This window comes from Dermacentor albipictus, chromosome 1, assembly GCF_038994185.2.
Source record: "Dermacentor albipictus isolate Rhodes 1998 colony chromosome 1, USDA_Dalb.pri_finalv2, whole genome shotgun sequence".
Lineage (NCBI taxonomy): Eukaryota > Metazoa > Arthropoda > Arachnida > Ixodida > Ixodidae > Dermacentor > Dermacentor albipictus.
The window spans coordinates 52,519,360-52,542,890 of record NC_091821.1 but is presented as its reverse complement, the minus strand read 5'-3'; the positions used below and the strand labels follow the sequence as shown (position 1 = coordinate 52,542,890).

At 46.6% G+C, this 23,531-nt stretch overlaps 1 protein-coding gene across 4 annotated transcripts in view; it reads left to right on the top strand.

The window, feature by feature from the left end:
- Window positions 1-23,531, top strand: part of LOC135911997 (nose resistant to fluoxetine protein 6-like) — a 187,916-nt gene that overhangs the window by 105,339 nt on the left and 59,046 nt on the right. Inside the window, exon 1 of one of the 4 annotated variants that reach the window (XM_070521072.1) lies at window positions 5,266-5,283. The exons of 2 other annotated variants lie outside the window; for them this stretch is intronic. Coding sequence is in view for 1 of the 2 variants with exons in the window: in XM_065444374.1 (XP_065300446.1) it covers window positions 7,588-7,642 (55 nt within the window). In the remaining variant the exon portion in view is untranslated. Of the gene's footprint in view, window positions 1-5,265; window positions 5,284-7,508; window positions 7,643-23,531 lie in introns of those variants that run through there. One more of the 4 variants, XM_065444374.1, reaches the window with a different exon arrangement.

The following is a 23,531-nucleotide window of genomic DNA, read 5'->3' as shown; positions in this document are numbered from 1 at the left end:
CAAACGGTCTCCGTCGGAAAAGCCTAATACTACGTCCTCTACACGTAAAGCGCAGGAGCCAAGCTATACTACCCTGTGCGAATGCACAAGAGAAAATATAAATTTTCAGATTGATGTGCACACCCTCACCCCATAGGCATGGTTTGACCAGTTCTTTGTTTGATCAGCGTTGTGGTTACTGGATGTAGATTCTGTCGCGGTTCATGCGACATATCCTTAATTTATTCTTTATTTTCCCGAAGTCTACGTTGTGCTGGTGCGAAAGTAGGGACAGCTTATTATTTTTTTTATTTTGCTGTCTTGCGGTAGCTGAGGATAACAAGGAAAGGATTCCACTGGCAATTTCTGCCAACCAGGATTTCGCGACGATCCGAGGGTGTCGGAACAGAAGCCTTTCATTGTTTCCCCTGAGACTTCTGTAGGACAATAGAGCTGATGTTGACCTGACTTGAAAATTTGCACCCTGCGGTTTAAGTGGGCATGCGCCATGTCGCGCTTAGAAAAGTAACTCCACCTGCGCACAACAGCTTCTGCGCAGCCATTTGCAGCTCCCCATTCATGGGCACCAGTAGCCGCTTTACGTCAATAGAAGGTTTCGCTGATTTCGTATGGTCGCGCCTTATCTTTACCATCACCGATCTCAAGTAGGGACAATTTGAAGTACTTTTCACTTGCGTGGAACGATACGAGAAACTACGACCATCGCGGCTTTCGTCCTGCCGCGATAAATAGTGCGAATGAAGACTGAGTTGGTTGTATGCGACTTAAAATGACAAAAAAAAAGAGTAAGGCATGGTGACAAGACGCGCACGATTCTCATTACCGATTCGTTCGGCCTGCGCAGAAAGGAGACGCGTGCAGAAGAAAACCAACATTCGCGTGAGCGGTCTACGTTCCGCCCAATATAGGTTCTTGCGTATTGTACCCCGCTCCTCGCTGCGCGCCCTTGGACTGACACTGAGCTTCCTTGTACTACGTCCTAAAGACGTGTACAAAAGGAGCACGCCGCCAAAGCAGGCCGTCAAAATTGAGCACGCCGTCAAAAGAAGCACGCCGTCAAAATTGATGCGCTGCGCTGGGGCTGCGGCGAAAACGGTTCGCAAATATCTCGGGGCTACCGTCAGCGAACGGGTTGTTGGAGTCCGTCAAATCAGCCTCTGTCAGAACTGCTTTTTATTTCGCTTTCTTATTCTGTTACTGGGCGAGAACAAGAAGCGAAAATAGCTGACCAAACTGACATTCATTCACGGGGAGAGCCGTGACGAGGTTCTCTTGTTCGTTTGATTGTTGTTACCACTGGGCTCGGGCACGAATCTCCTCCGTGCGGTCTCGGCAATCGTACAAGAATGTACTCTCGTGGTCAAAGCATGCACACCTTCGTACAATGACTTTGTGTCATTCTTAAGGGCGTTTTGATTGTGCTGCAAACCTGCACCTCCATTCAATGTTGTACTTCGACATCGTGACTTGATATATTGCAGGGCGGCGGCAAAACGGAGTTGGACGACATCATTCAATGCAGGGATCGTTACTTACAAGCTCTATTTGAGGTTCTCGTAGGGATTTTCGCTGCGCCAGTCACATTCATGGGCAGCTTTTTCTTCTTTTCTTTTTAACACGGTGGCTGAATGGTTCCGAGAGTCTCGGAATCCAGCATAGATAAAACAGAGCGAGAGCTCGTGCTGCGTGCATGTGAACGCAGGGTTTTGTTCACCACCAGTATAGAAGATAATACTGGGTGTGTTGTTGTTGATGATAAATTCGATCAGCATCCCCCTCGAAACGAGCCGCTCGAAAGATAGTCACCTAGCCTACTTGAGCTAATCAGGTATTATATGAATGCGTAGAAGTCTAGTATTTTGCCCATCTCTCCTTCATCTTTTCTCTCTTCATCAAAACATTTATCTCTATATTGTGCAGTTACCAATACCTGTAACGGCTCCAGATCTATTAATCTCTTCCCAGCTTTTTTTTTTCTAAGCGTCTTTTGCTTATCTCGACTGCTGATGAGATAATGCTTCCGTCCACTGAATCCTAGTGCTGTTAAGAACGGTCAGCTGCAGTGCAAGTTTGCCAGCCTTTTACGCCAGCGGTGGCAACCTCATCTTGGAATGCCGCCACCAACCTCTAGCCACGGCGTGACTAAGTCGACTTTGTGTCGGGAACAATACGCACGTCCTCCACTCTCCGTCGCTTCAGCTAGGATGCGTTTGACGAAGCAGGTTTTGTGCTGAAACCGCCACCGTTACTCTCTAGCCTCGTCGCCGTTGGGACTGAAGGAGTTCGACGAAGCAGGCTTTGTGCGCAACACAACAACGCGGACCTGATCTGCTACGCGTGGGGGAATTGCCGCGGGAACGTCGTCGTGGGCTGCTTCCCACGCGCCGACCAAGACGCCAGACAATGTGCTACTCGGGCGCGCTATCCAGGACGGCTCCGAGTTCTACGAAATTCGTGTGGTGTCGGTTTCGGACCGTGAACACGTGTGTGTGTGCATGTGTGTGTGTAAACCGTCCCGCGGAGAGGCGGCTAGTTTACGATCACTAAACGAACGTTCGCGTCACCTTGTATCGCGGGAGGACCGACTGTTTAAAAACTGCTGTTGTGCGGATGCTCGATACTTTCTTAAGCAGTCATGTTAGACTGAGACACTCTCTCAAGCAGTCGTGTTAGACTGACGTACTTTCTCTCGCAGGCATGCTAGACTGATGAACTGCATGTAAATACTGTAAATAAACCCATATTCCTCGTTCTCGATGAGAAGCAGTCCTTCCCTTCATCAACGTCCTCAGCGTGGATAAGTTGGACGACGGCATGGGCCAGCTACCTTCGAATTCATGCCGGACTCCAATCTTGACAACGGATCACAAGCGATGGGATTGAGCCCCCAATCCTGACAGTGCTTCTGAAAGGTTGACGTTCCCAATAGGTATATGGCTGTTGTTGGGTGAATATCTCTGCATTACATCACCATGTGATCATTTGCCATCTCCGGACTTTTTCTGCAGCAGGCACGTACCTCATCGCGTTGGGAATGCTTGCCCCGGTATGTTTTTGTCCTCAGGTAGCCAGCTCGGGCATGAAATAGAGACGCGCTGCCCTTTGTGTTATCGTACAACTGTTTGCCGTATTTGTACACCTCCGTGGACTTTTTTGTTTCCAGCCTTTGCATCCAGTTTACCGTCTTTGTTTTTCCCACTTTCTTTTTCATGACTCCTGGTTGTCTACTTACACTTAAAAAATTAAATTATGGGGTTTTACGTGCCAAAACCACTTTCTGATTATGAGGCACGCCGTAGTGGGGGACTCCGGAAATTTCGACCACCTGGGGTTCTTTAACGTGCACCTAAATCTAAGTACACGGGTGTTTTCGCATTTTGCCTCCATCGAAATGCGGCCGCCGTGGCCGGGATTCGATCCCGCGACCTGGTGCTCAGCAGCCTAACACCATAGCCACTGAGCAACCACGGTGGGTGCTACTTACACTTACGATTACCTTGTACTTGGTTGTAAACTTCCGTGATCTTGTCCTTCACTCTGTGTACACATTTTCGAGGTGCAAATATTTGTGTGCTTTAGTTGCCCATTCCTTTTCATCGATGTTCCTGATCTTTTTTTCGAAACTAATTTTGCTATGAGCTTCTCTGACTGCATAAGAGCCCCAACCGATGTTGGACTCCTGGATCTTCCTTTAATGGACCTTCCTCCCCCTTGTGGATTTCCTCATAACTCATTTACAATATTCACAGAGTTGTCGGTTAACTTCTCTCGTCCTGCGATCTGCTAGCCTTCCGGTTGGTTCATATTTTAACCTTTTAGCGCTCAGAATGCACAAAGACAGTGTAACCGAGGTAGGCAAAGCGCTCGGCGCTTTGCCCACGTCTGTTCAACAAATAAGGTGACGCCATAAAGCCGTCACCTGATTTGTTGAGCCGAGTGTCTCGTGCTTGCAGAGAAACGCGTTTCTGACGACGACATTTCTGGAACTGGGCGTGCGGTCCCGACGTCTATGGTACAGAGGAAATGGGCCAAAGAAATAAACTTCCATTCTTTTCTTTTTCTTGCGCATTCTTTTTTTTGTTCATATTGTTGGCATGGCTGTACTCGAGACCATTTTCGTCTGAGTCAAAAATAATTGGACCCTGACCATATCCGCACAAACTTTTCTTCAACTGTGACGCTTCTTTTCTGAGAAACTCGTATGCGTTTTCTTTGTAGCTTCGTGATATAATCTCGGGTTGATGACATTGTTTCCTTTTCATAACACTGTATCTGTCTTGAATCACGATCCTTGCTGCTGCTAGCATGAATTGCCCTTTACTGCCTCAGTCTATTTTTTACCAGGGTGTGTGTGTTCGGGAAGCGGGGGGGGGGGGCATTTTTCCGTAAATGATGGTTGCTTGTTATTTCGCTTTGCGCATGCGTTGTCTAAGTGTTTTTATGTTGAATGTTTTTTTCCCAGCAGACTTGGAGTAGTTAGTGCTCGTCCCGGGCAGTTCCTTCGTAATGCCGTTTTTCACCCTGTTGAGTAAATTTGTTCGTAATGTGCAACACGCGATCAGTGCTCAATTCATTCTCAAAAACGTGGTTCAAAATAATGCAATATTTTTTTAATCTAGAAGAACAAGCAATCAATTCGAATCGACGGCGCGTTGAAGGATTATGTACTGAAAAAAAAAATTGCAGACGTCAGTGATTTCTGCAGCTCAGAATCCATTTACTGCAACAGCAGAAGGCTGCCACAGCAGGCACCACCGTCCTTTCAAGAGAAACTCCTTTACAAGACGCGTAACGTCGTCATCGTCTGCTGCAGTAATGCATTGTCGCCTACAAAATATGCGCACAGACGCAACCAATTTCACACAATTCGTGCTGCGCAACCCCCCGCACGAATGCTGCGCGTTATCTCAGTGGTCAGCACGTTCGGCTCCTAATTGAACATCCCCGCAGGAGCATGAGTTCAATCACCATTGGTGGTCGTGGGCGCAGTTTTTTTTTCTTCGTCATAATGTGAAGGTGAACCAGAGGATGAGGAGGTCTTCTTTCGAAAACGGCGCAACGGAAAGGATGGGACGGACTCCGGAAGCCCAGTTTCCGGGCTCTTAACTGATGTCGCACTAAAACGTAGTGTTTCAACATTGCCTCTTACTGGCGGGGCGAGTGACGTTTACGCATCAAAGTGCTGCGCATGGGTACCACGAACTTCAGCAACGCCTCGAGTGAACTCGTACGCCGGTGAACTAAATGGGACGCAGGAAACGCGCAGTTGAACGGTGAAAAGCGGTGAGTACGACGGCGAGCCTTGGACGAGGTTCACGACTCGCGCAGCTCTGCCGGGGTTGGTGGACACTGGGAGCGTTTCATGGCCTGTCTGCCGCACTGTGTCGCAGCAACACGACACAGTACTGCGCAGCTAAGCTGGCTGGAATCAGACAACCTGAAGAGGACGTGGAAGGGAAGCTTCTCTTTTGCTACTTTACAGTGGGAGATGGGTAAGCCGGCAACGGAAAGAATGGCGGAGGAAGAAAGCAAATCGCGCGAAAAAAGGAAAAAGAAGAGAGAAGAAAATTTATGTGGCCCATAATATTACGAGCCTTGCTTCATGTGGTATTATAATACCATGCTATCGCTTTCGATGCTTCATGCTTCGGGTGAAACTGAGTTTTGCTTGCGAGCGACCAATCTTTTTGGCGTTCGTCTTTTTTTTTTCTATTACAAAACCGCCGTTCTGTAATACCAGGCGAAACATTGAAAGAAGCGGACTTCCTCTCAGGAATCGTCCAGCTACATTTATAAGGGTGTGAATGATAACTAAAATAAAAATCTTCTTGGACGAAGCAAATATAATCGGTCATTTTTTTGTGTGTGCTGGGATGTGGAGACGGTTTTTTAGCGTAGAGAGCACGTTCGAAGATGCTGCAGTGTACGCTCTAACAGACCACAAAAAAATTGTCACCACAAGATACGCCAACATCCCTAAGCATGCGACCTCATGCAGTATGTTGCTCATATTTTGTGAGAAGACCCTGATAGATTTTTACAAGCATCCAAGGCTGCGACCACCTCTTGAAACACTTATTATTTGTCATTGTATTTCTATAAGTGGGGATGTTTTCCTGCAATACACACATTTCAAGTGTGGCTGAGATGGTCGTCTCGTGGTCTCAGAAGCGCCCGGAATCACAGTTAATTCGCACTTACTTGAGCTCACCCAGACGCACTGGAAATCAGATTAACGCGCAGTTTGACACACCACGTCTCATTCAGACTGAGACTCACACCCAGTCGGTCGAGGAGTTACTGAGACTCAAACCTCTTAGCACTCACTCGGGCTTCCTCAGACTTGGACTCACACCCACTTGGAATCACTGAGGCTCACACCCAGACTCACGGTTATAGCTTTCGAGTCTGAGTAGATTCACGAGCGAGGTCGCCGCGACCTATGGTTTGTAACTTATTGCTAATAATTACGAAAGGGAGCAAATAGTTATGACGTACTAGTAAAACGCTGCTATTAGGTAGTTAGTATGAGGATTTGCAGGGATGATGAGATCAGTGGCAGCATGACCGATTCTTCCTGAACTTTTATAGAAAGATTCACATCCTCACTTACATTACATGCAGCGATTACCCCGTGAAAGATTGATGTTTTAGACCAATGGCTGCTTTTAAGGGTGGCCCTTGTTACCACTACTCAGAATGTAACTTACAAGCGCGTATACTAAAGACATGTTATGACGCTGTGCGATCTTGGCTGGTCTGGGCGCAGCATACAATTCTGTGCAGGATTCGTCAACAAGTGTTTAGTAATACGATGGTGAACTAGGCTCCCGTACTAAGACGGCTCTAAGGGCAGGGTTATGGTTTAATAACAAGATAATGGTACAAAGTTATAGTTTTCGATCTGTCTTTCAAGTTCCTACAACGTAGTGCCCAATAAATAATGGGAACCGAGCGGTTAAATTTTTCTTTAACCATGCGAAATCAAGAAGCAATGAAACCAAGGCTTCATTGTTTGTTGCCTTAAAAGTGTTACAATGCGCGTGCGTGACGATTGACACTTCGACAAATGATACCTACTCTGTAAAGCGCGCTGATGGGTGGTTTCGCGTTAAGGATGCACAACACTAACAATCTTATTAGCTATCTAATATAATTAGCTATCTGGCCCTGGTTGAACGGCAGGACTTGCTTGGGCAAAAACGCAGAAAGCACCTTTCTAATCCTTAAAGCTCTAACGTCTCAAAAAGCCATATATAGGCAGATAACTACTTCGATATGAAAAAAAAAAGCCACATCAGAATCGTAAGTGCTCAGATGTCACGGTTTTCCCAAAATAGGACGGCGGCTTTTGTGTCATTCCCTTATTTTATGCCGCGACTCCCACATCCTGAAGAACCAAGCGCCGCCTTAATCGATGGGTGTTCCATCTGACGGCACCTTTTTTTCCTTTTATCGTTGATAGCACGCTTGCACAGGCGGCGGTGGTTGCGGCAGCGGGTTTCATACAGGCATCGAAAGTGAAAAACCTTCCGACAATGCGTACGAGTGCTCCTCGAGGAAGAATGCTGACTACGAGCCAGCTCTATGGACACATTTTTCCCGCACTGCCCCAGCGCGCGCGCGCGATCTATAACCACAGGTACGTCGCAAGACAGGCTATATATGGCGTGTATATACTTTACAGTTGGGAATCGTAGCCAGTCGTGCGCCACCGACCCTTCTCTTTCGTCACCAGAGCGACGCTTTCGCGCTTGTGTGGCAGCTGGGTCTGGGCTCCCCGCGAACACGCCCGCTCCGACGCGCTACTCTTTCTTAATGCGCTCGTTTCGCCGGTGCCGCTGCAGGATGGACGAGGAAAACGGCCGCCCTGTAATGCGCGCGCACACACGCTAAAAGCGCCGACAGATTACACGAGGGCGGTGGCTTGCTGCGGTGGACAGACAGCGCTCGCCGCACGAAGAACCCGCGCGAGCGAGTCCGCTCTTCGATTGATTGATTGCAGTTGCCACGAGCTGGACTTTTTGAGTGGCGACTCGGCTCTTTGGACCGCCGAGAGGTGAACGGGATCGGCATAGCGGTGCGAGACCAGCCCCCTTTCCTTTTTTTGTTAACGCGTTTGGCCGCCTCCCTATACGGCAGCAAGGTGTCTTTTTTGTCTTATATGTATATACGATTCGCCCTTCATCCTATAATTTTTGCTTCTTCGAGGCCGCACGACTTGCCCGCACGCGCGTCAAGCGCTCGCTGTGAACCCTGTCAGCCTGCCTGACCTCTGCGTGCTATCTCCTATGTGCGAATTAAACGACGAGCCATTTACTATACACTGCTGCACCGCAGCGCTCCTCCACTCTTGAAACCGCTCTTTGCTCGTAGCCCGAATTTTGCTTCTTCGTTCGGGGCGTCGCGAGGCCTCGTCTTACCCGCGCACCGGTCTTATTTTGTTTTGTGTTTCCCTGGCCATAAACCAGGCAAGACAGAGGCCCGCTCCAAGGCTTCCGGTGCTGTCAGCCTCAAACCTCGCTATCTCCTTTCCCATCTTATCTCTCGCCCTCTGCGTGTATCTGCCCTAATGTGCGTTTGGTTCGAGCGGAAAAAGAAGATACGAAGAGAAGAATAACAAACGCCTAACGAAAAGTCATGTCATCTGCCGAGGTTCAGCCGCGGCAGCAGAGTGAGATGTGAAAGGCAGAACGCATAACTGCGCTCCTGACCTACAAGTGCTCGTTTTAGTTAAATGCCACCTGTCGGCTTCCCTGGCCAATTTTCATTTCCTCCTTTCATCCCATCCGGGTCACTCCCATCTCTTTTTTCATCATTTTGACGCCATGCAATGTAGGTCCGCAAGAACGTCCAGGGCTGAGAGCTGCCGAAAAGCTCGCTCTAAGCCCTGTTTCCCTCCTGTTTTGAGCGCGAGGCAAGAACAAAAAGAAGCCAGGTGGAAGAAACGTGTAAGCAGCGCAGTGCAGGGGAAAGAACAAAAGGTATACGCTTCCGAAATTGGACTCGTCGAGCAGACGTCTCAGCGAACGTATTTAGAGGGCAGCCCACATTGACAGGCCCATAGGTCCGTTTTCTTGGTTTAGAGTCCTTAACCGTCGCACTGCGGACGGCCACCATCGCCTCGCGAGATTACTCATTCAGGTACTGCTATAGCATACGTGACGGTGGCGAATGTAGAGCAGCTGCGTGTTCGGGGCGGCAGTTGATGTCCTAGCGCTTTCCGTTATTGGACAGCTCGTCGCGTCGTAACCTCGTACATCCTCTGGACACGTGCGCGTGTAGCCACTTCCCAGAGCTGCACTAGCTGTCGGCCATCTTTGTAGCATGGCTCCGGCGTCCACTGCTAAAGTGATTTGGCGCAGCCCACGTCAGGTTGACGCAAGAAAAGAACTCAGACGCATTTTCGATTCTGCTCGGGAGGACGTCGATTACCATTTATGTGACTGCTTCGTCGTTGTCAATATTCTAATCAGCAGTTTCCTTGCGGTACTCACGCAAACAACCTCAACGAGAGGAACGAGGACGTTTTACCTTTTTCGTTCACGGAAATATGTTTCTTACAGAAAATGTAGTTTTATTGAAGAAGAAAACAAAGCAAGAGAGTCTAAAGCAACGCTGTTGAATAAAAGGAATAATGCTATTACGTAGAAGCGAAGCCTGATACGAGGTCGCAGACATGCGCCGCGGTGACATTCGGTGCACAAGAGGCTCCATGGCTGCAGTCGAGTGGCCAAAAATTGTCCTTTACCACAGGCGGGTGCAGCGACTGGGTTGCTTTTCCCCTTGGGCCCGTGCAGAGTAGCACAGTGGGCAGTTTTTAAGATCAACCTCCCAGCCTTTTCTCTTGACTCTACTCTTGTCTTGAATTAGGAGTGATGAGATTGAGAAATAGTTGATGGCAAGGAAGGACAACAGCCGCAGGGTGAAGAAAAATAGCGGCGAAACGGGTGCTCAGGTATACGCGGCATTCTTTCGTCATTACGAAACGGCGAAATGCAGTTGCCGTAAGCCGATATAAATGGGTTAAACTATCGCCATATCTACAGGTGACATCGGGAATTTAGGGTCCCGAACCCGCAGAGCTCCTTGTGGGAAGTTAGTTCCGGTCAATCGCCATGCCCAACAAGGCGCAGCTGAGTCGTTGGTTGATGACAAGCAGTGGTTGAAACAGAGGAGCTTTCGTGAATTCAATCGCAGATTCACGGAGTTTTTTTTGCTCGTAAGAGGCGTCAGTCATTTTCCGCCATCTTCGCTATGGTCCGTCTCGCTTTCGCAATTGAGCAGCGCAATTCTGACCGATACGTTATGGCGTACGAACGGCTTTGCGCATGCGTCGCCAGATTCAAGGCGTGCTTATGCGACTTGTGTGACGTCGAAAGAGCAAGCCAATGATAATGATAAGCAATTGTCACGTACGAAGAGCATTTTACTGAGATTCGTGGTTGCAGGACCTGCGGACTCGGAAGGCGGTACTCGTCCGCCAGAACAGTAAGAACGCACGCCGGACAGTCATAATATCGGACGATACTATACGACAACAGATGCACAGAAATGAAGGTGTGTTTCTCATGCAGCTAGCTGGATTCTCTGAGGAACCTTATTGACGCGCAGTGTAGACAAGTGGCGCTATACCCCACTCGATGGAGTCTAGAAAGAACTTCCGAGTCGGGTAAAACTTGAAGCAGCAGCAGCAGTTCGTGCTGCTTCAAGTTATACTCAAGATGAACCAACTCGCCCAAATCAAGTAGCTTCCGAGTCGGAGGCCGTTCGTAAATACGCGGTTTGGCGATGCGGTCTCGTAGCCGCAGGCAGGCACCGCGTGCCAGGTTTCGTTTACCAACGGCCCCGACGACGTCAAGGTGCGCACAGCCATTATCCGCCCCGTCCCGGCACCGTCACGGCACTCGTTTCCTTTCGGGGAGAATCGAGCGCTTCGTCACCGGTTTTACTTCAGAAGGAACGCCGGCTGCGTTAGTCGATGCTCCCGATGTCGCTGGGGTCTTGAAGAAAAGGAAAGAAACGCCCTTCCCTGACAGAAACCAGTACTGTGACGGTGCCAGGACGGGAAGGGGGGCATGACGGCTGTATTAATCATGGCTAAGGAATGCACAACCGTCACCATGTGTGCCGCCTGAAATTCTTAGCAGCTGTTGACGCGAACTTAGCGTTGCTGAAACCGTGATATTTGCGCGTGGAGCGCGGAAGCATGCACAAAAAAAAAAGAGTTTATATACGTGTAAATGTCTCTGGAAAAGGTGTACAGCGTGCGTTGTGTTGTATTTCTGTGGTTTCTTCAGTAAATAATAAAGCGGAAGAAAAAATTATGCGCATCGAAAGCACATGTTAGAGTTTATATGAAGCAAAATAAGTTCTTTGTTTATATTTTTTTTATCGTGCCAAAACCACTTTCTGATTATGAGGCACGCTGTAGTGGAGGACTCCGGACATTTCTACTACCTGGGGTTCTTTAACGTGCACCTAAATATAAGCACACGGCTGTTTTCGCATTTCGCCGCCATCGAAATGCGGCCGCCGTGGCTGGGAGTTCTCGCATGACCTGCCTTCCTTTATGAAATACAACCACAGGAAGCTTGTGCTGACATTGCTATGTTACCCGCCGGGGTTGCTTAGCGGCTATGCATGCTGTTGGGTTGCTAAGCACGAGGCAGCGGGATCGAATCCCGGCACGACGGCTGCACTTCGATGAGGGCGAAAGGCGAAAACAGCCGTGTACTTAGATTCAGGTGCACGTTAAAGAACCCCAAGTGGTCCAAATTTCCGAAGTCCCTCACTACGGCGTGCCTCGTAATCAGATCGTGGTTCTGGCACGTAAAACCGCATAATTCAATTAATTATTTATTATTATTATTAATTATGTTTTATGGCGCAAGGGCTACAACGGCCAAAGAGCGCCAGCAACAATGTTTAGTAGTGCGGTAGAATGTTATAAACATGTCAGCGGGTATAATGGGTTGCAATGCCTGTGATGTACTGCGGTGGCTGTAAAGGCCTAGGAATTAAAAACACAAGGCTTGCATTTCTTGGTAGAATTTAGGATGATGATATAATTCAATTAATTGCATTGTTGGACAATAGCAGGAATGTTGTTGTAGCTGAGCTGTTAGACCACGCTGAATAACTATTTTACGACTGCGTTTACTAAAAGAAAGGTAATTCCGACGTGTAATTGTTACCTGAGGTAAGGTACCAATTCATGGAATCAGTTCACATTACATCCCATGATGTTTCGCCACTGATTACCAACTTAAAGTATCGACTAGTTTCGACTTGAATAGTATCTACACGTTAACATTTACAGCAGCATATTGTATCAGATTTCCCAACAATATTTATCAACTGGTGAGGTACCAGATGATTGGAAGATCGGGGAAGTAATCCTTGTTTTTAAAAGCGGAGATGGCTCAGTCTACAATAACAGAATCATATCATCAACAAGCATTCCATGCAAAATGCTCGAACACATAATTGCGTCTAATATTGCGCTGTTTCTAGAAAATAACAACTTTTTTTCTAATCAGCATGCTTACAGGGAAGGGTTTTCATGCGAGACACAGCTCATTGAGTTTACTCGTATTTCAGAATATGAACGATGGTTTACAAACTGAATTCGCCCAAGGACTTGTTCTTGGACTAGTTGGTGTTTGCTCACCGACATAACGTAGCGCAAAGGCACAATTACAAAGAAGTGACACAAAACACGTCACAGGCGCTACGTTCACGTAGCTCCTGTGACGTGTTTTATGTCTCTTCTTTGTAATTGTGCCTTCACGCTACATTATGTCGGTATGAATTCACCGACGTCTCTAAATTGTTCGATCGTGTAGCCTATTTCCGCCTAATCGCTAAATTATCATCTCTGCACCTAGATTCTTTCACAACATCGTGGATTCAAAACTTGCTATTATTTCGCAAACAGATTGATTTCGTAAGTAGCCATTCATCCGCGTCAAGTGACGTAAGATGTGGTGCTCCGCGGGGAAGTGTTTTAGGCCCATTATTGTTTGCAGTTTCTATCAATGACTTGGCAACACGAACCTGATCAAACAATATATATTTTTAGCGGATGACTGCGTAGTGTATATATCGTAAAACTCAACTACTCCCCCCATCAACTTACAAGATCTTGAACGAGTCACTAACTGGTGCTCGTCTTGGCAAATGGCTCTTAACACAGGTCAATGCAAATTACTTACCTTTAGTCGGAAACGCAGCAATTCTGCATTCAACTACTCGCGTAATAACAGTCCTATAATGCAGGCACCTTCATACAAATAACCGGGTATCCATCTGGCACCATACTTAGCTTGGTGCGACCATATTGAGAAAATAATACCCCTGTCAAGCGGGCAAGTTAAGTGCACTTACGGGGAGTGCACTTCGGGACCTTGAGTCGCACTTCAGGCAACGCGCTTCTTAACGGAAAAACAGAGTGCACTCGCAGTAAAAAAAAAATGGCGACAGACTAAGAGCGCGTTTTTAAAGTTGTAAATTAACAAGAGAAAGCTGCTAAAAAGCGATTGTTTTAAGTAGAATTATATATAAAAGCAAACTTCATCTATTTGTTTCAACAAAAAGCGAAGATGTTTTATTATAAGTGTGTTGCAAGTCAATGCTGGCCAAGACGAATGCCTAGCCAATCCAAAACAACATGGCGGCGTGCGCGAGGCGGCAGTTTATCCTGCTCATGATCCTGCTACAACAGAATATGAGCGAGTACATATGAGCAAAGACGGCGAGTTCGATATTTAGCTACACTGCAAAATGCCACGTACACGGCTCAAAGCACGACCGGCGTGGTCAGCACGCTTTCACACCAAAATAAACACGAACTGAAGGAACATGGCAGCGCCGCAGTGCCGCATCATAATGGCGCCTTTAGTTGCGTACATCATAAATTCGTTTCTTTATTGTGCTGTTTCGCTTCTCGCTAAACACAAATTATATTGTTAAAGGCTGCTCAATAACTGAAATTAACTTTTGTATCCTTTTTCTATGCATTACATTTGCGTCGTTGAAAGCGTTGGTGGCGAGGCTAGGCACTCCTTCACACCGTCGGCGGCGAGGCTACGCACTCGGCCAGCAAAGTGCGTTCCGTGAACGTACTCCGACTTGAGTGCGCTCATCTGAGAGTACACTCCGCTGCGACGTTAAGATTTGGGAAAGTGCACTTAAAAACCAAGTGCACTCGCCGTAAGTGCACTTAACTTGCCCGCTTGACAGGGGTATAACCTCAAGGGCATCGTGTGCACTTGGTTATTTAAAACAAAATCTTCAAGGTGCTCCGTCAACTACACGAAGCCTGGCGTACTGAGCATTTGTTCGCCCTCAGCTTGAATTCGCATCGTCAAAACGGTCGCCTCACCAAGCATATCTACTGCAGCCCTTCGAAACCATGCAAAATCGCGCGGCGCGCTTCGTCGTCAGCGGTTACGAACGGCACTCAAGTGTGACCGATACCGAGTCGAAACTATGACTACCATCCCTGGAATCACGTGGGCTCATTTGCACTCCTTTGCCTTCTCCACAAAATACTTTGCGGTCGCTCAAGAGCTCCAACCTCGCCGCCCAGCTACGGGCCGTCCAGAGGGCCCGCGGCGCGGCGGTCAGGCACGGCCTGCCCGTCCCGACGTGGGAGCAGCGGCTCCTCCCTCGGAGTCGCTCCTCAGGACCTAAGTAAAGTTCATTGCCTGCCTGCATCACTCTTCTCCGCTGCCACTTGCTCGTTCGCACCGTGTACATCTCGTCGTCTTCACTATCACCGAAGCTTGCTGCTTCTGTTCAACCGAACAAGGGCTCTTTAACTCATCGGCTTTACCTCGTCCCACATCATATGGGAAGGGTTTATATGCGCGATCCAGACGCTTTCAAACAGGAAATATACATCATGTGTTCGCTGTTTTATCTCGCAGGTCGTATTTTTTTTTTCTTGTCGGCCTTATTTATACTAAAACAATTCTCAATAGCCATTGTATAACGCTGCTTTGCACTTTTTTATTTCTTTGCATTGTGTAGCGCCTTCTGCTTTACAGTAGCCATTAACTGCTTATTTCTTCATTACTTAGTTGTCTAAGTCTCGTTCGCATCGTTCGCAATACTAATGCTGCATAGTCAGTGTATGCTACTTACATTTGTTTGTTTGCGTGTATAGTTCACTGTTTATTTAGTATTGCAAATTTACCAAATATATCCTTCGTGTTCTTCAATTCCCTTGTAGGGCCGCCCCCTCACTTAATGTTCCAGTAGGAACATTTGAGGTATCTGAGTAAAGAATATAATATACACAAATATATTGCAATTGCTTTAAATTTTATTTTAAACATTTTATTTTCTTCAACCGCTTGACCTTTTCATTGAGGTCATTGAAGGACATGTTGGTACACAAATGCGGCGCCGGCTACTCCTTGGTTCTTTAACATATGGTACAGTTACATACATAGCTTCGTGTACTGTTTCGCGTGGTTTTGCAAGAGAAAGAGCAAAAGAACAGTTAATGCACGCACAACGACGTTATCGATTAGCCGTCAGAACAACGAGGGCGTGAAAAACGATAGTTGCAATAATTATCAGTGGTTCTCGGCAGCGTATGTGCCGTTTGATTAAAATAACGCGTAGGCACTGGTGATATCTGTCCTTTTGTTTCTTTTGGGCCACGTAATCATGCCGGAAACATATAGATGTTGGACTAGACGACGGGTTGCGATAACTGACGGAAGCAGACAGCTATAGTGAGGCTACTCTCCGCCGCGCTAATCGCCACAGCATCGGCGTGCCCGCCTCGTCGCTCGCAGCCGCGGCAATTGAGCGCTCATGGGGACAGCGGCTTTGCTTGCGGCATGCCGGCACCCACGTAGTAGGTGTCTCAGACGAGTTTATGACGCCGCGTTGCCCCGTCTGAATCCCGCAGCACAATGCCGATACTAATCAGTGCCCGTAGTAATAAAAATGTCTTACGCTAGGATTACTTGAGCATTTTCCAAACAAAACTAATGCTCGACATATTGCCAGCGAAGGCGGCCCAGCCAATGGCAAGGAGCACTTGGGAACGAAAAACAGAGAATTCGGCTCCAGGGCTCAATTGTACACTTGTGGCTGTCACCTAAAGCATCGACCACGTGGAACGTAGTTCAGCCATGGTTACTGCTTACGTTATATGCCGCACAATATATTTACGGAGGCGCCACGCGAGAAATGCGCCGAGAGTTTGTTCGATATGGCAATTCAGGTGTTAACGTGTTCCACTCGAAGCCAATCCAAAAGTCAAAAGATCCAATTCTGCTAGTCTTGGAGGTGTCGCTAGTACTTGCAAGGTTTTGGTAAGACGCCTGGCACTCTGGCGCTCAGGAGCATGCCCACCTCAGTACCTGATGCATTGCTGCAACGAATGGGGCACCACGCGTTGCGCAGTGCGGCGACAGGTCCGGCCACGCGTGCATTTGCTTCAAAATATTTGACAGTCTATGCATAATCAGTTTATCGGTTAAGATCCTCAATCATTTGTTGCAGCCCATCCCCAGCGCTGCTGGACAGGACAATGTCATCGACAAACCGAAGGTTGTTGAGATATTCACCATTGATCCTCACTCCTAAGCGTCTAATACCTTGAATAAATCTTCTGAGCATGCAATAAATAGTATTGGAAAGATGGTGCCTCCTTGTCCGACCTCTTCCTCAATAGGAATTTTTCAACTTTTCGTGTGGAGAAGCAAAGTAGCATTGGAATCCTTGTAGATCTTTTCTTAGATATTCATGTATGCCTCTTGTACTCCTTGATTACGCAATGCCCCCATGATTGCTGGTATCTATAGTGAATCAAATGCCTTTTCATCATCTATGAAATCAATATATAAGTGTTAATTGTACTCCGCAGATTTCTCAATTACCTTAATAATGAAATGGACGTGATCCATTGTAGAATATCTCTTTCTAAAACCAGCCTGTTCTCTTACTTGACAGAAGGCAAGTGTTGCTCTGGTTCTCTTTCAAATTATCGAAGTGATTATTTTACGCAGCACTCAAAGCAAGCTAATGGACCTAGAATTATTCAATTCTTTACCGTCTCCCTTATTATGGATTAGTATAATGTTGGCATTCTTCTAGTTCTCTGGTACACTTGAAGTTGTGAGGCACTGCTTATAAAGGACCACAAGCGTTCGGAGCATAATATCTCATTCATCTTTGATTAAATCCACTGTTATTGCATTTTATCCTGACGCTTTTCCCCGGGACATACCTTGCAAGGTCATTCTCACTTCATCGCTAATTATAGAAGGAGCCTCTGTATCCTGTTCATTACTACTTCGAATGGAGGTAGCGTGGCGGCTCTGGGTACTGTATAGGCCAATATAGAATTCTTCGGCTGCTTTTGCTATATCTTCTAAATTGCTGATGATATTACCCTGCTTTCTTTCAATGCATAGATCTTGGCTTGTCCTATGCCAAGTTTTCTTCTCACTGATTTCCTGCTGCGGTCATTTTTACTACTTCCACATTCTTTCCAACGTTAGAATTTCGAATATCGCTTACTTTCTTCTTGATTCTCAACTTTGATAGTTCAGCGAATTCTATCCGATCTCTTGAATTAGGCACTGTCATGCTTTGTAGTTTTTTTTTATTAGGTGCTTTGTTACTTGGGAAAGCTTACCTACTGCTCGCCTTGGTGCCATACCTCGCACTTAAATTACTGCTTCTATTGCTCTATTGGCATTGTCACTGCAACACACAGATGAAGAGAGGTGGATGATGTGGGCTGCAGGCGTATCTAGACTTGCCGAGCTCCGCATGCCGTTTGCTGTACATGCGGGCGCATGCAAACATTGACATTTCTGAAAACTTCTGCCTGGTTTGAAGTTATGTGGCCTTTGGTCAACCTTGCGAGTTCAGTTCCTTAAGTTTCCTCTCTGCATGGTGCCCGCTCCATTGTCTTGGCCGTTACTCATTGCTTCATAGCTTGCATTGCGCAGCAGCGTTTGCAATTCAGTACGCGCTTACAGCATGCATGATCAATGTAAGTACTGGGCTGCGTACCATTTAAGGGAAATATGTTATTATCAAAGCACTCATGGCAACCTAAAGTTGCCATGAGATCCATCAGGCTAATCTTTAAGCAATAGGTATCCGCATTAGGCCCGTCCCGTAAGGCGCACTTTATTACAAAGAGGAAACTTTAAACTTATGCAGGCTTGAATAGTAACGAAATGTTTACCCTATGAATAGACGATCCTGTACAACGCACCAAGAGGCCCGTTCATGCGTAAGAAAAACAGTGAAATTGTGCTCAATGTAGCATATGAGTTTTACGGAAATCCGCAAGGTGGATGAAGGTTTCTACAGGAAATATAAACGCACGCATGTTATACGCAACAGGATCGTCGCGCTACCGCACATCAACTGTTTTCCAGGTACTATATACAGCAGGTACTATACAGCAGCGAATATATATATATATATATATATATATATATATATATATATATATATATATATATATATATATATATATATATATATATATATATATATATATATTAAAATTAATATTGATTTGAGCGCCACCTCCGCCTTGGGCCAGCACATGTTAAATTGCTCGCGTGTAGATCACCTGTAAGACCCAAATTAGTATATTCATCTGCCATCTGGAGCCCACGTCAAGCGTATCTAATCACAGCATTGGAAGCAGTTCAATATCGTGTCGCCCGATTAATTAATTCCTCATATTTATACGACGTCAGTATCTCATCGTTGAAAGCATTATCAGGACTACCGCCACTCTTATATCGTCGCCGCATTGCTAGCCTCGCCCTTTTTCGCAAATTCTTTAAATCTTATCTCAATCAAGCACCGTACATTACAGCCGCAGCACGCATATACCACCGCACCAGTCATCCATTTCAATTTGCCCGCCCGTCATCGCGCACTACTACGTTTTCTGCTTCGCTATTTTTAGAGCAGCGACAAGCTGGAACGGCCTACCCTATGACATCGTCTCCATCGCTACATCATCTGCTTTCCAAGAACGCGTAATTGATAATGTTCAATGTTAAATAATCTTCGCTGTTTCTTTTTCTTATTCGAAATGTAATCCCGCCCTATATGTAACATCCCTTGAAATGGGGGCCTCTAAGAGAGAGAGAGAGAGAGAGAGAGAGAAAATGATAAAAGAAAGGTAGGGAGGTTAACCAGGACTGAGTCCGGTTGGCTACCCTTCACTGGGGAAAGGGAAAGGGGGACGGAAAGATGAAAAGAAGAGAAAGTCCACTGGAGATATCAGTCGGTCAGTCAGTCCAAATCACAGGCGCTCACTCAATCCGGTCGCTTTCAAATATCGCAGCAGCGCTTTTGTGGCCTTTTGTAGCTGCGATATGCGAGGCCATGGTCCCAAGATCTTCTTCAAGGTGAACGGCTTCCCATCTAGCTGATTGGGAGCTGTGCAGAGGTATTGCCTTTCGTTTTCATAAGATGGGCAATAGCACAGTAGGTGTTCTATGGTTTCCTCGACACCGCAGGCATTGCACTCGGCTCTATCAGCCATTCCAATCAGAAATGCATAAGCATTTGTGAATGCGACTCCCAAACGTAAGCGGCACAGCACTGTTTCCTCATTTCGCCGAAGACCTGGTAACAGCCGCAGTTGCATAGAGGGATCGAGGGAATGCAAGCGATGGTGAGTGAATTCAGATGTGTGCCACTTCTCCAATGTCAAAGAGTGCGCTAGCTTGCCTAAGTGTTGGGCTGCGTCGGTCCGCGATAAAGGTATTGAAACAAGGGTTGCTCCTTCGTGTGCTTTTCTAGCAGCTTCGTCAGAAAATAAACTGAACTGAATATGCTGCTCAGTATTTCTTCTGTTACACTAATGCACCACTAATGAACTTCATAGCCAATCCTATTCACGTTTCTTTGTTTTAATCCCAACTTTTCCGTAATGTACTCAAGTTTTTTATGTAAGTCATATTGGGAAACACCAAGGTAAGGATTATTTTAAATAATCCTTAAGTTTACCTTTTCGTCAGATATACCTTTTTGTCATTTCTCATTGGTTCGAGCGAAGCAACTTCCTGTATTTCGAGTTTAATCTGTGACCCTTCTTTCCATCTAGAATTGCCTGATTTTCGCATTTTGTGACATTGGTTGTGCCCTGTAAAGGAAGGGAAACGCAGTCGGAGGACGGAAATGTTTTAATCGAGCTAATGAATTCTCGAATATATATATATATATATATATATATATATATATATATATATATATATATATATATATTCGGTTGTTGACGCGCGATACGAGTGCCTTTGCCTGGCAGGGAAGTAATTTAGTTTGCCGCGGATTACGGAACAGTATATCTAGCTGCGAGGGACGACGAAAAAAAAAACAAAGCAAAACAATTTGGAGCTTTCTCTGCATGTGCATCCATCCTTTGCTGACTTTGCAGGCGTTTAGGTTACTAGTAGCTAGAGTTTCCCCTCATCTTGAGTGGCACAGTCGTCACACAGTGGCGTTCTTCCTCGAGAATAACGTTACAGTTGCGCGGGGCGCTCATTTGTGGCAAGTTGGTCCCATCTCCATTACTGTTCTAAACGAAGTTCATAACCCTTCAGAGCAGCGTTTTCTGATGCTTACCGCCATGCAACTTGGCGATTATTCCTGGCTGTCTCTCGACCTGTGGAGGCATCAGTATCGTTACGGTAGAAGCGATACAATAATTTGTGTGTGCTATGCTAATGCAGGTTGCACCTTCTTATTACTAACGCACAGAGGAAAGTGCAGAGCAAGGCGCATTCCATGACGTCCTTATTGTAGCAAAGTTGAGCATAAAGAATTGACGGAGTCTTCTTTCAAAATGGGAACATGCCGTCCGATTTGCCAGAGTGGTAGCATAGCCTGCACAGCACGTACATTTGCGGCCTTACGACAGCGCCTGTGGCAAAGCACGGTCGGAATCGTATTCCCAGTTTAGACGTACCATCCTTTTGGGTTTGCGTCCTGTTAAGGGGAGCATGGGTTTCCAAACGCTCGATTGTCTCCGTCAAAAAAAAAAAAAAAAAAAACCAGGCCAAATCCCGCATACCGCTCGATGCGGCTCCTCGCTAACGAGAACCCGGCGCATGAAGAGGCACAAAACGAAGAACGACAGCGCTTTTGGCTGCACGTCTTTCGATAGGAGGTCCTTTAGAAATGGCTTTACACGAAGGCACTGCCTCTGGGTTGCTTTCTCAGCAGCCTTTTTCGGTGGCAGATTTTATGACCTCGAATGGGGCCTTTATCAAGGCACGCGACAGCCGCAGCGTATTGGCGGAACACAACGCCGCTGGCATACCTCGGTATAAGTGCTACGCCGGAAGCCGCATTTCATTTCGTTCTTGCAAATGACAATTACCCGTGCCCGTATTCATGAAAGAATCTTACACTAAAATCGCTAAACCATACTAATAGCAAAATAAAACTAAACCATATCTATATCTAAACTATATCTTTGCTCATGCTTGAGCAGAACAACCAGTTTTTCTCAAGAATGATCACGGCTATCGCGCGAGGAGGTCTTGCGGCTTCTGATCATATATCTGTAAGAGTCTGAACTGACCGACAATGGTGAAACATCGTGACACAGAAAGAGGCGCTCAACCGGTCCACTTGCTGGCCAAGACTGTCATTCCAGCTCCGCCTGAAGCAACACCTTCGGTACTACCGCCACCGCTTATTACTAATGTTTGCTGCTAGTTATCCAACAGTACTAGTTATCCAGTTATACAGTAGGGCTTCGCTATACCACGTGATAGTCATATTTATTTGGATAAATCGGTTTGTCTCCTTAAGCTTTGTACGGTCATAGTATGTTTTTCTTAGCATGCAACTATATTACACCGTATTACATAAACACCTGCCTCATCAATTTAACATTAAGCAAATGTCTACAGTGGATTTTCAATTTTGTATGTGAAAAACTTCAGCGCCGCATAAAACTCGCGAGTACTCGCGAGTAAAAAAAAAATGCAGCATTAACAGGATACGAAATGTATATTTAAGGAGTATACGTTATGGAGCTCTTGGAACAATTTTCGACGAAGCGACTGGTTTCTATGTCGACACTATAAAGTTGCTGCTCAACTTGTACATGTTGTGCCATGCGGATCACTTTGGAGATTGACAGCGCCGAAAGACACGTGCCATAGCTCGTTATACGGACATCACTATATGCCCAACGGCTAGTCTAAATCCCTGACACTGTAATGTGTATTTATCATCGTTTTGTACTTTCAGCGTGAACAGCTAACCATTTGCCCCTTAAATATTGACGCCCGCGACATCAATATGAGTAGTAGTTCCTTCGAATTCTTCGTCGAGCTTTTTCGTGGAGGCAGTTGCCTTGTATCAGCCACCACCGTTTATGGTGGCGACCACTATGCGCTTGTTCGAGCATTAGCGTACATTCTCATGTGCACCTTCCGTGCGAAGCGTGCCTCAGTGTAATATGTTCGTGCGCGCGCTCGTTGGGTGCGTGTAAGTATAGTAGTTACTGTGTAGGGCATTTCTTCTTTTCTCTTTATTGAAATGAAAATATAAGGAATACATTTAGTCACCTTGTGGTGCAGACTGCTACTCCTTAGGATATAGTAGTAATAATAAAAAAAATGTTAGGAGCGTAACAGGTTCGAAAAAATCTAGAATGGAGAGCGCTAGCTAAAGAGTGCTGACTCCGTGGAAACGTTTCGATAGAGGTTTCCGAAAAACCCCCAGACAGGGCATACGAGTCACATACTTTGTCACTATACAGTCGCTGTAACCACAGCGACGTACATTCTACAACTGCTTCAGTAGGCCCATCAGTCGAGCAAATGACTAAATTTCGCGGTCTGTCATGTTACCCAGAGGGCACGTGCAGGTATACCTTATCTTTATTCGAAACCTAACTACAGCCTTTTCGGACCGAAACCGTATTTACATTTTTCGAAAAGACGATGCCGGCGTAGTCCTGTGTTTTACCTACAGCTGTGAAGGGCGGAGCGTAGCTCAGCAAGGGCGTCTTTCGCGCTGTCCTGAATTTGTTATCCGCCGCTGTCACTTTTTACGCCCTGCCCCCTCTCTCTTTTTGTCACCTCAGCTGGAGGCCGTGATACGACAGGTGTGGACGTGCCCGCGTTACAGATGGAGTTCGCGCAGTACGCTGCCGCTTCCATACGGTGCTCGAGCTATTGGAAGAACGCAGCGTGTTCATCCATGCGTATAGCGCCTCACATGGACCATTCTCTAGGCCTCTTGCGTCAGTATCGACTGTGATTAGTTGCATTGCGCCACCTTCTTCGCCTGCTTCAGCGAGCGGACGGCTTGCCACAGGCAAGTCTCGAAGCCTATTTCGTCGCGAATGCCGAGAGCACGCAAGAGAGTGCCCGCGACGAGGAGAGAGGTAAACGCACCTTGTGTTTGACATTCGCCCTCTTAGTGTAGCATCACGGTATCCGTGTCGAGTGATCGAATCGGCGGAAAATTTCTGCTCCGAGGCCCACGTTGCGCACCTGTCA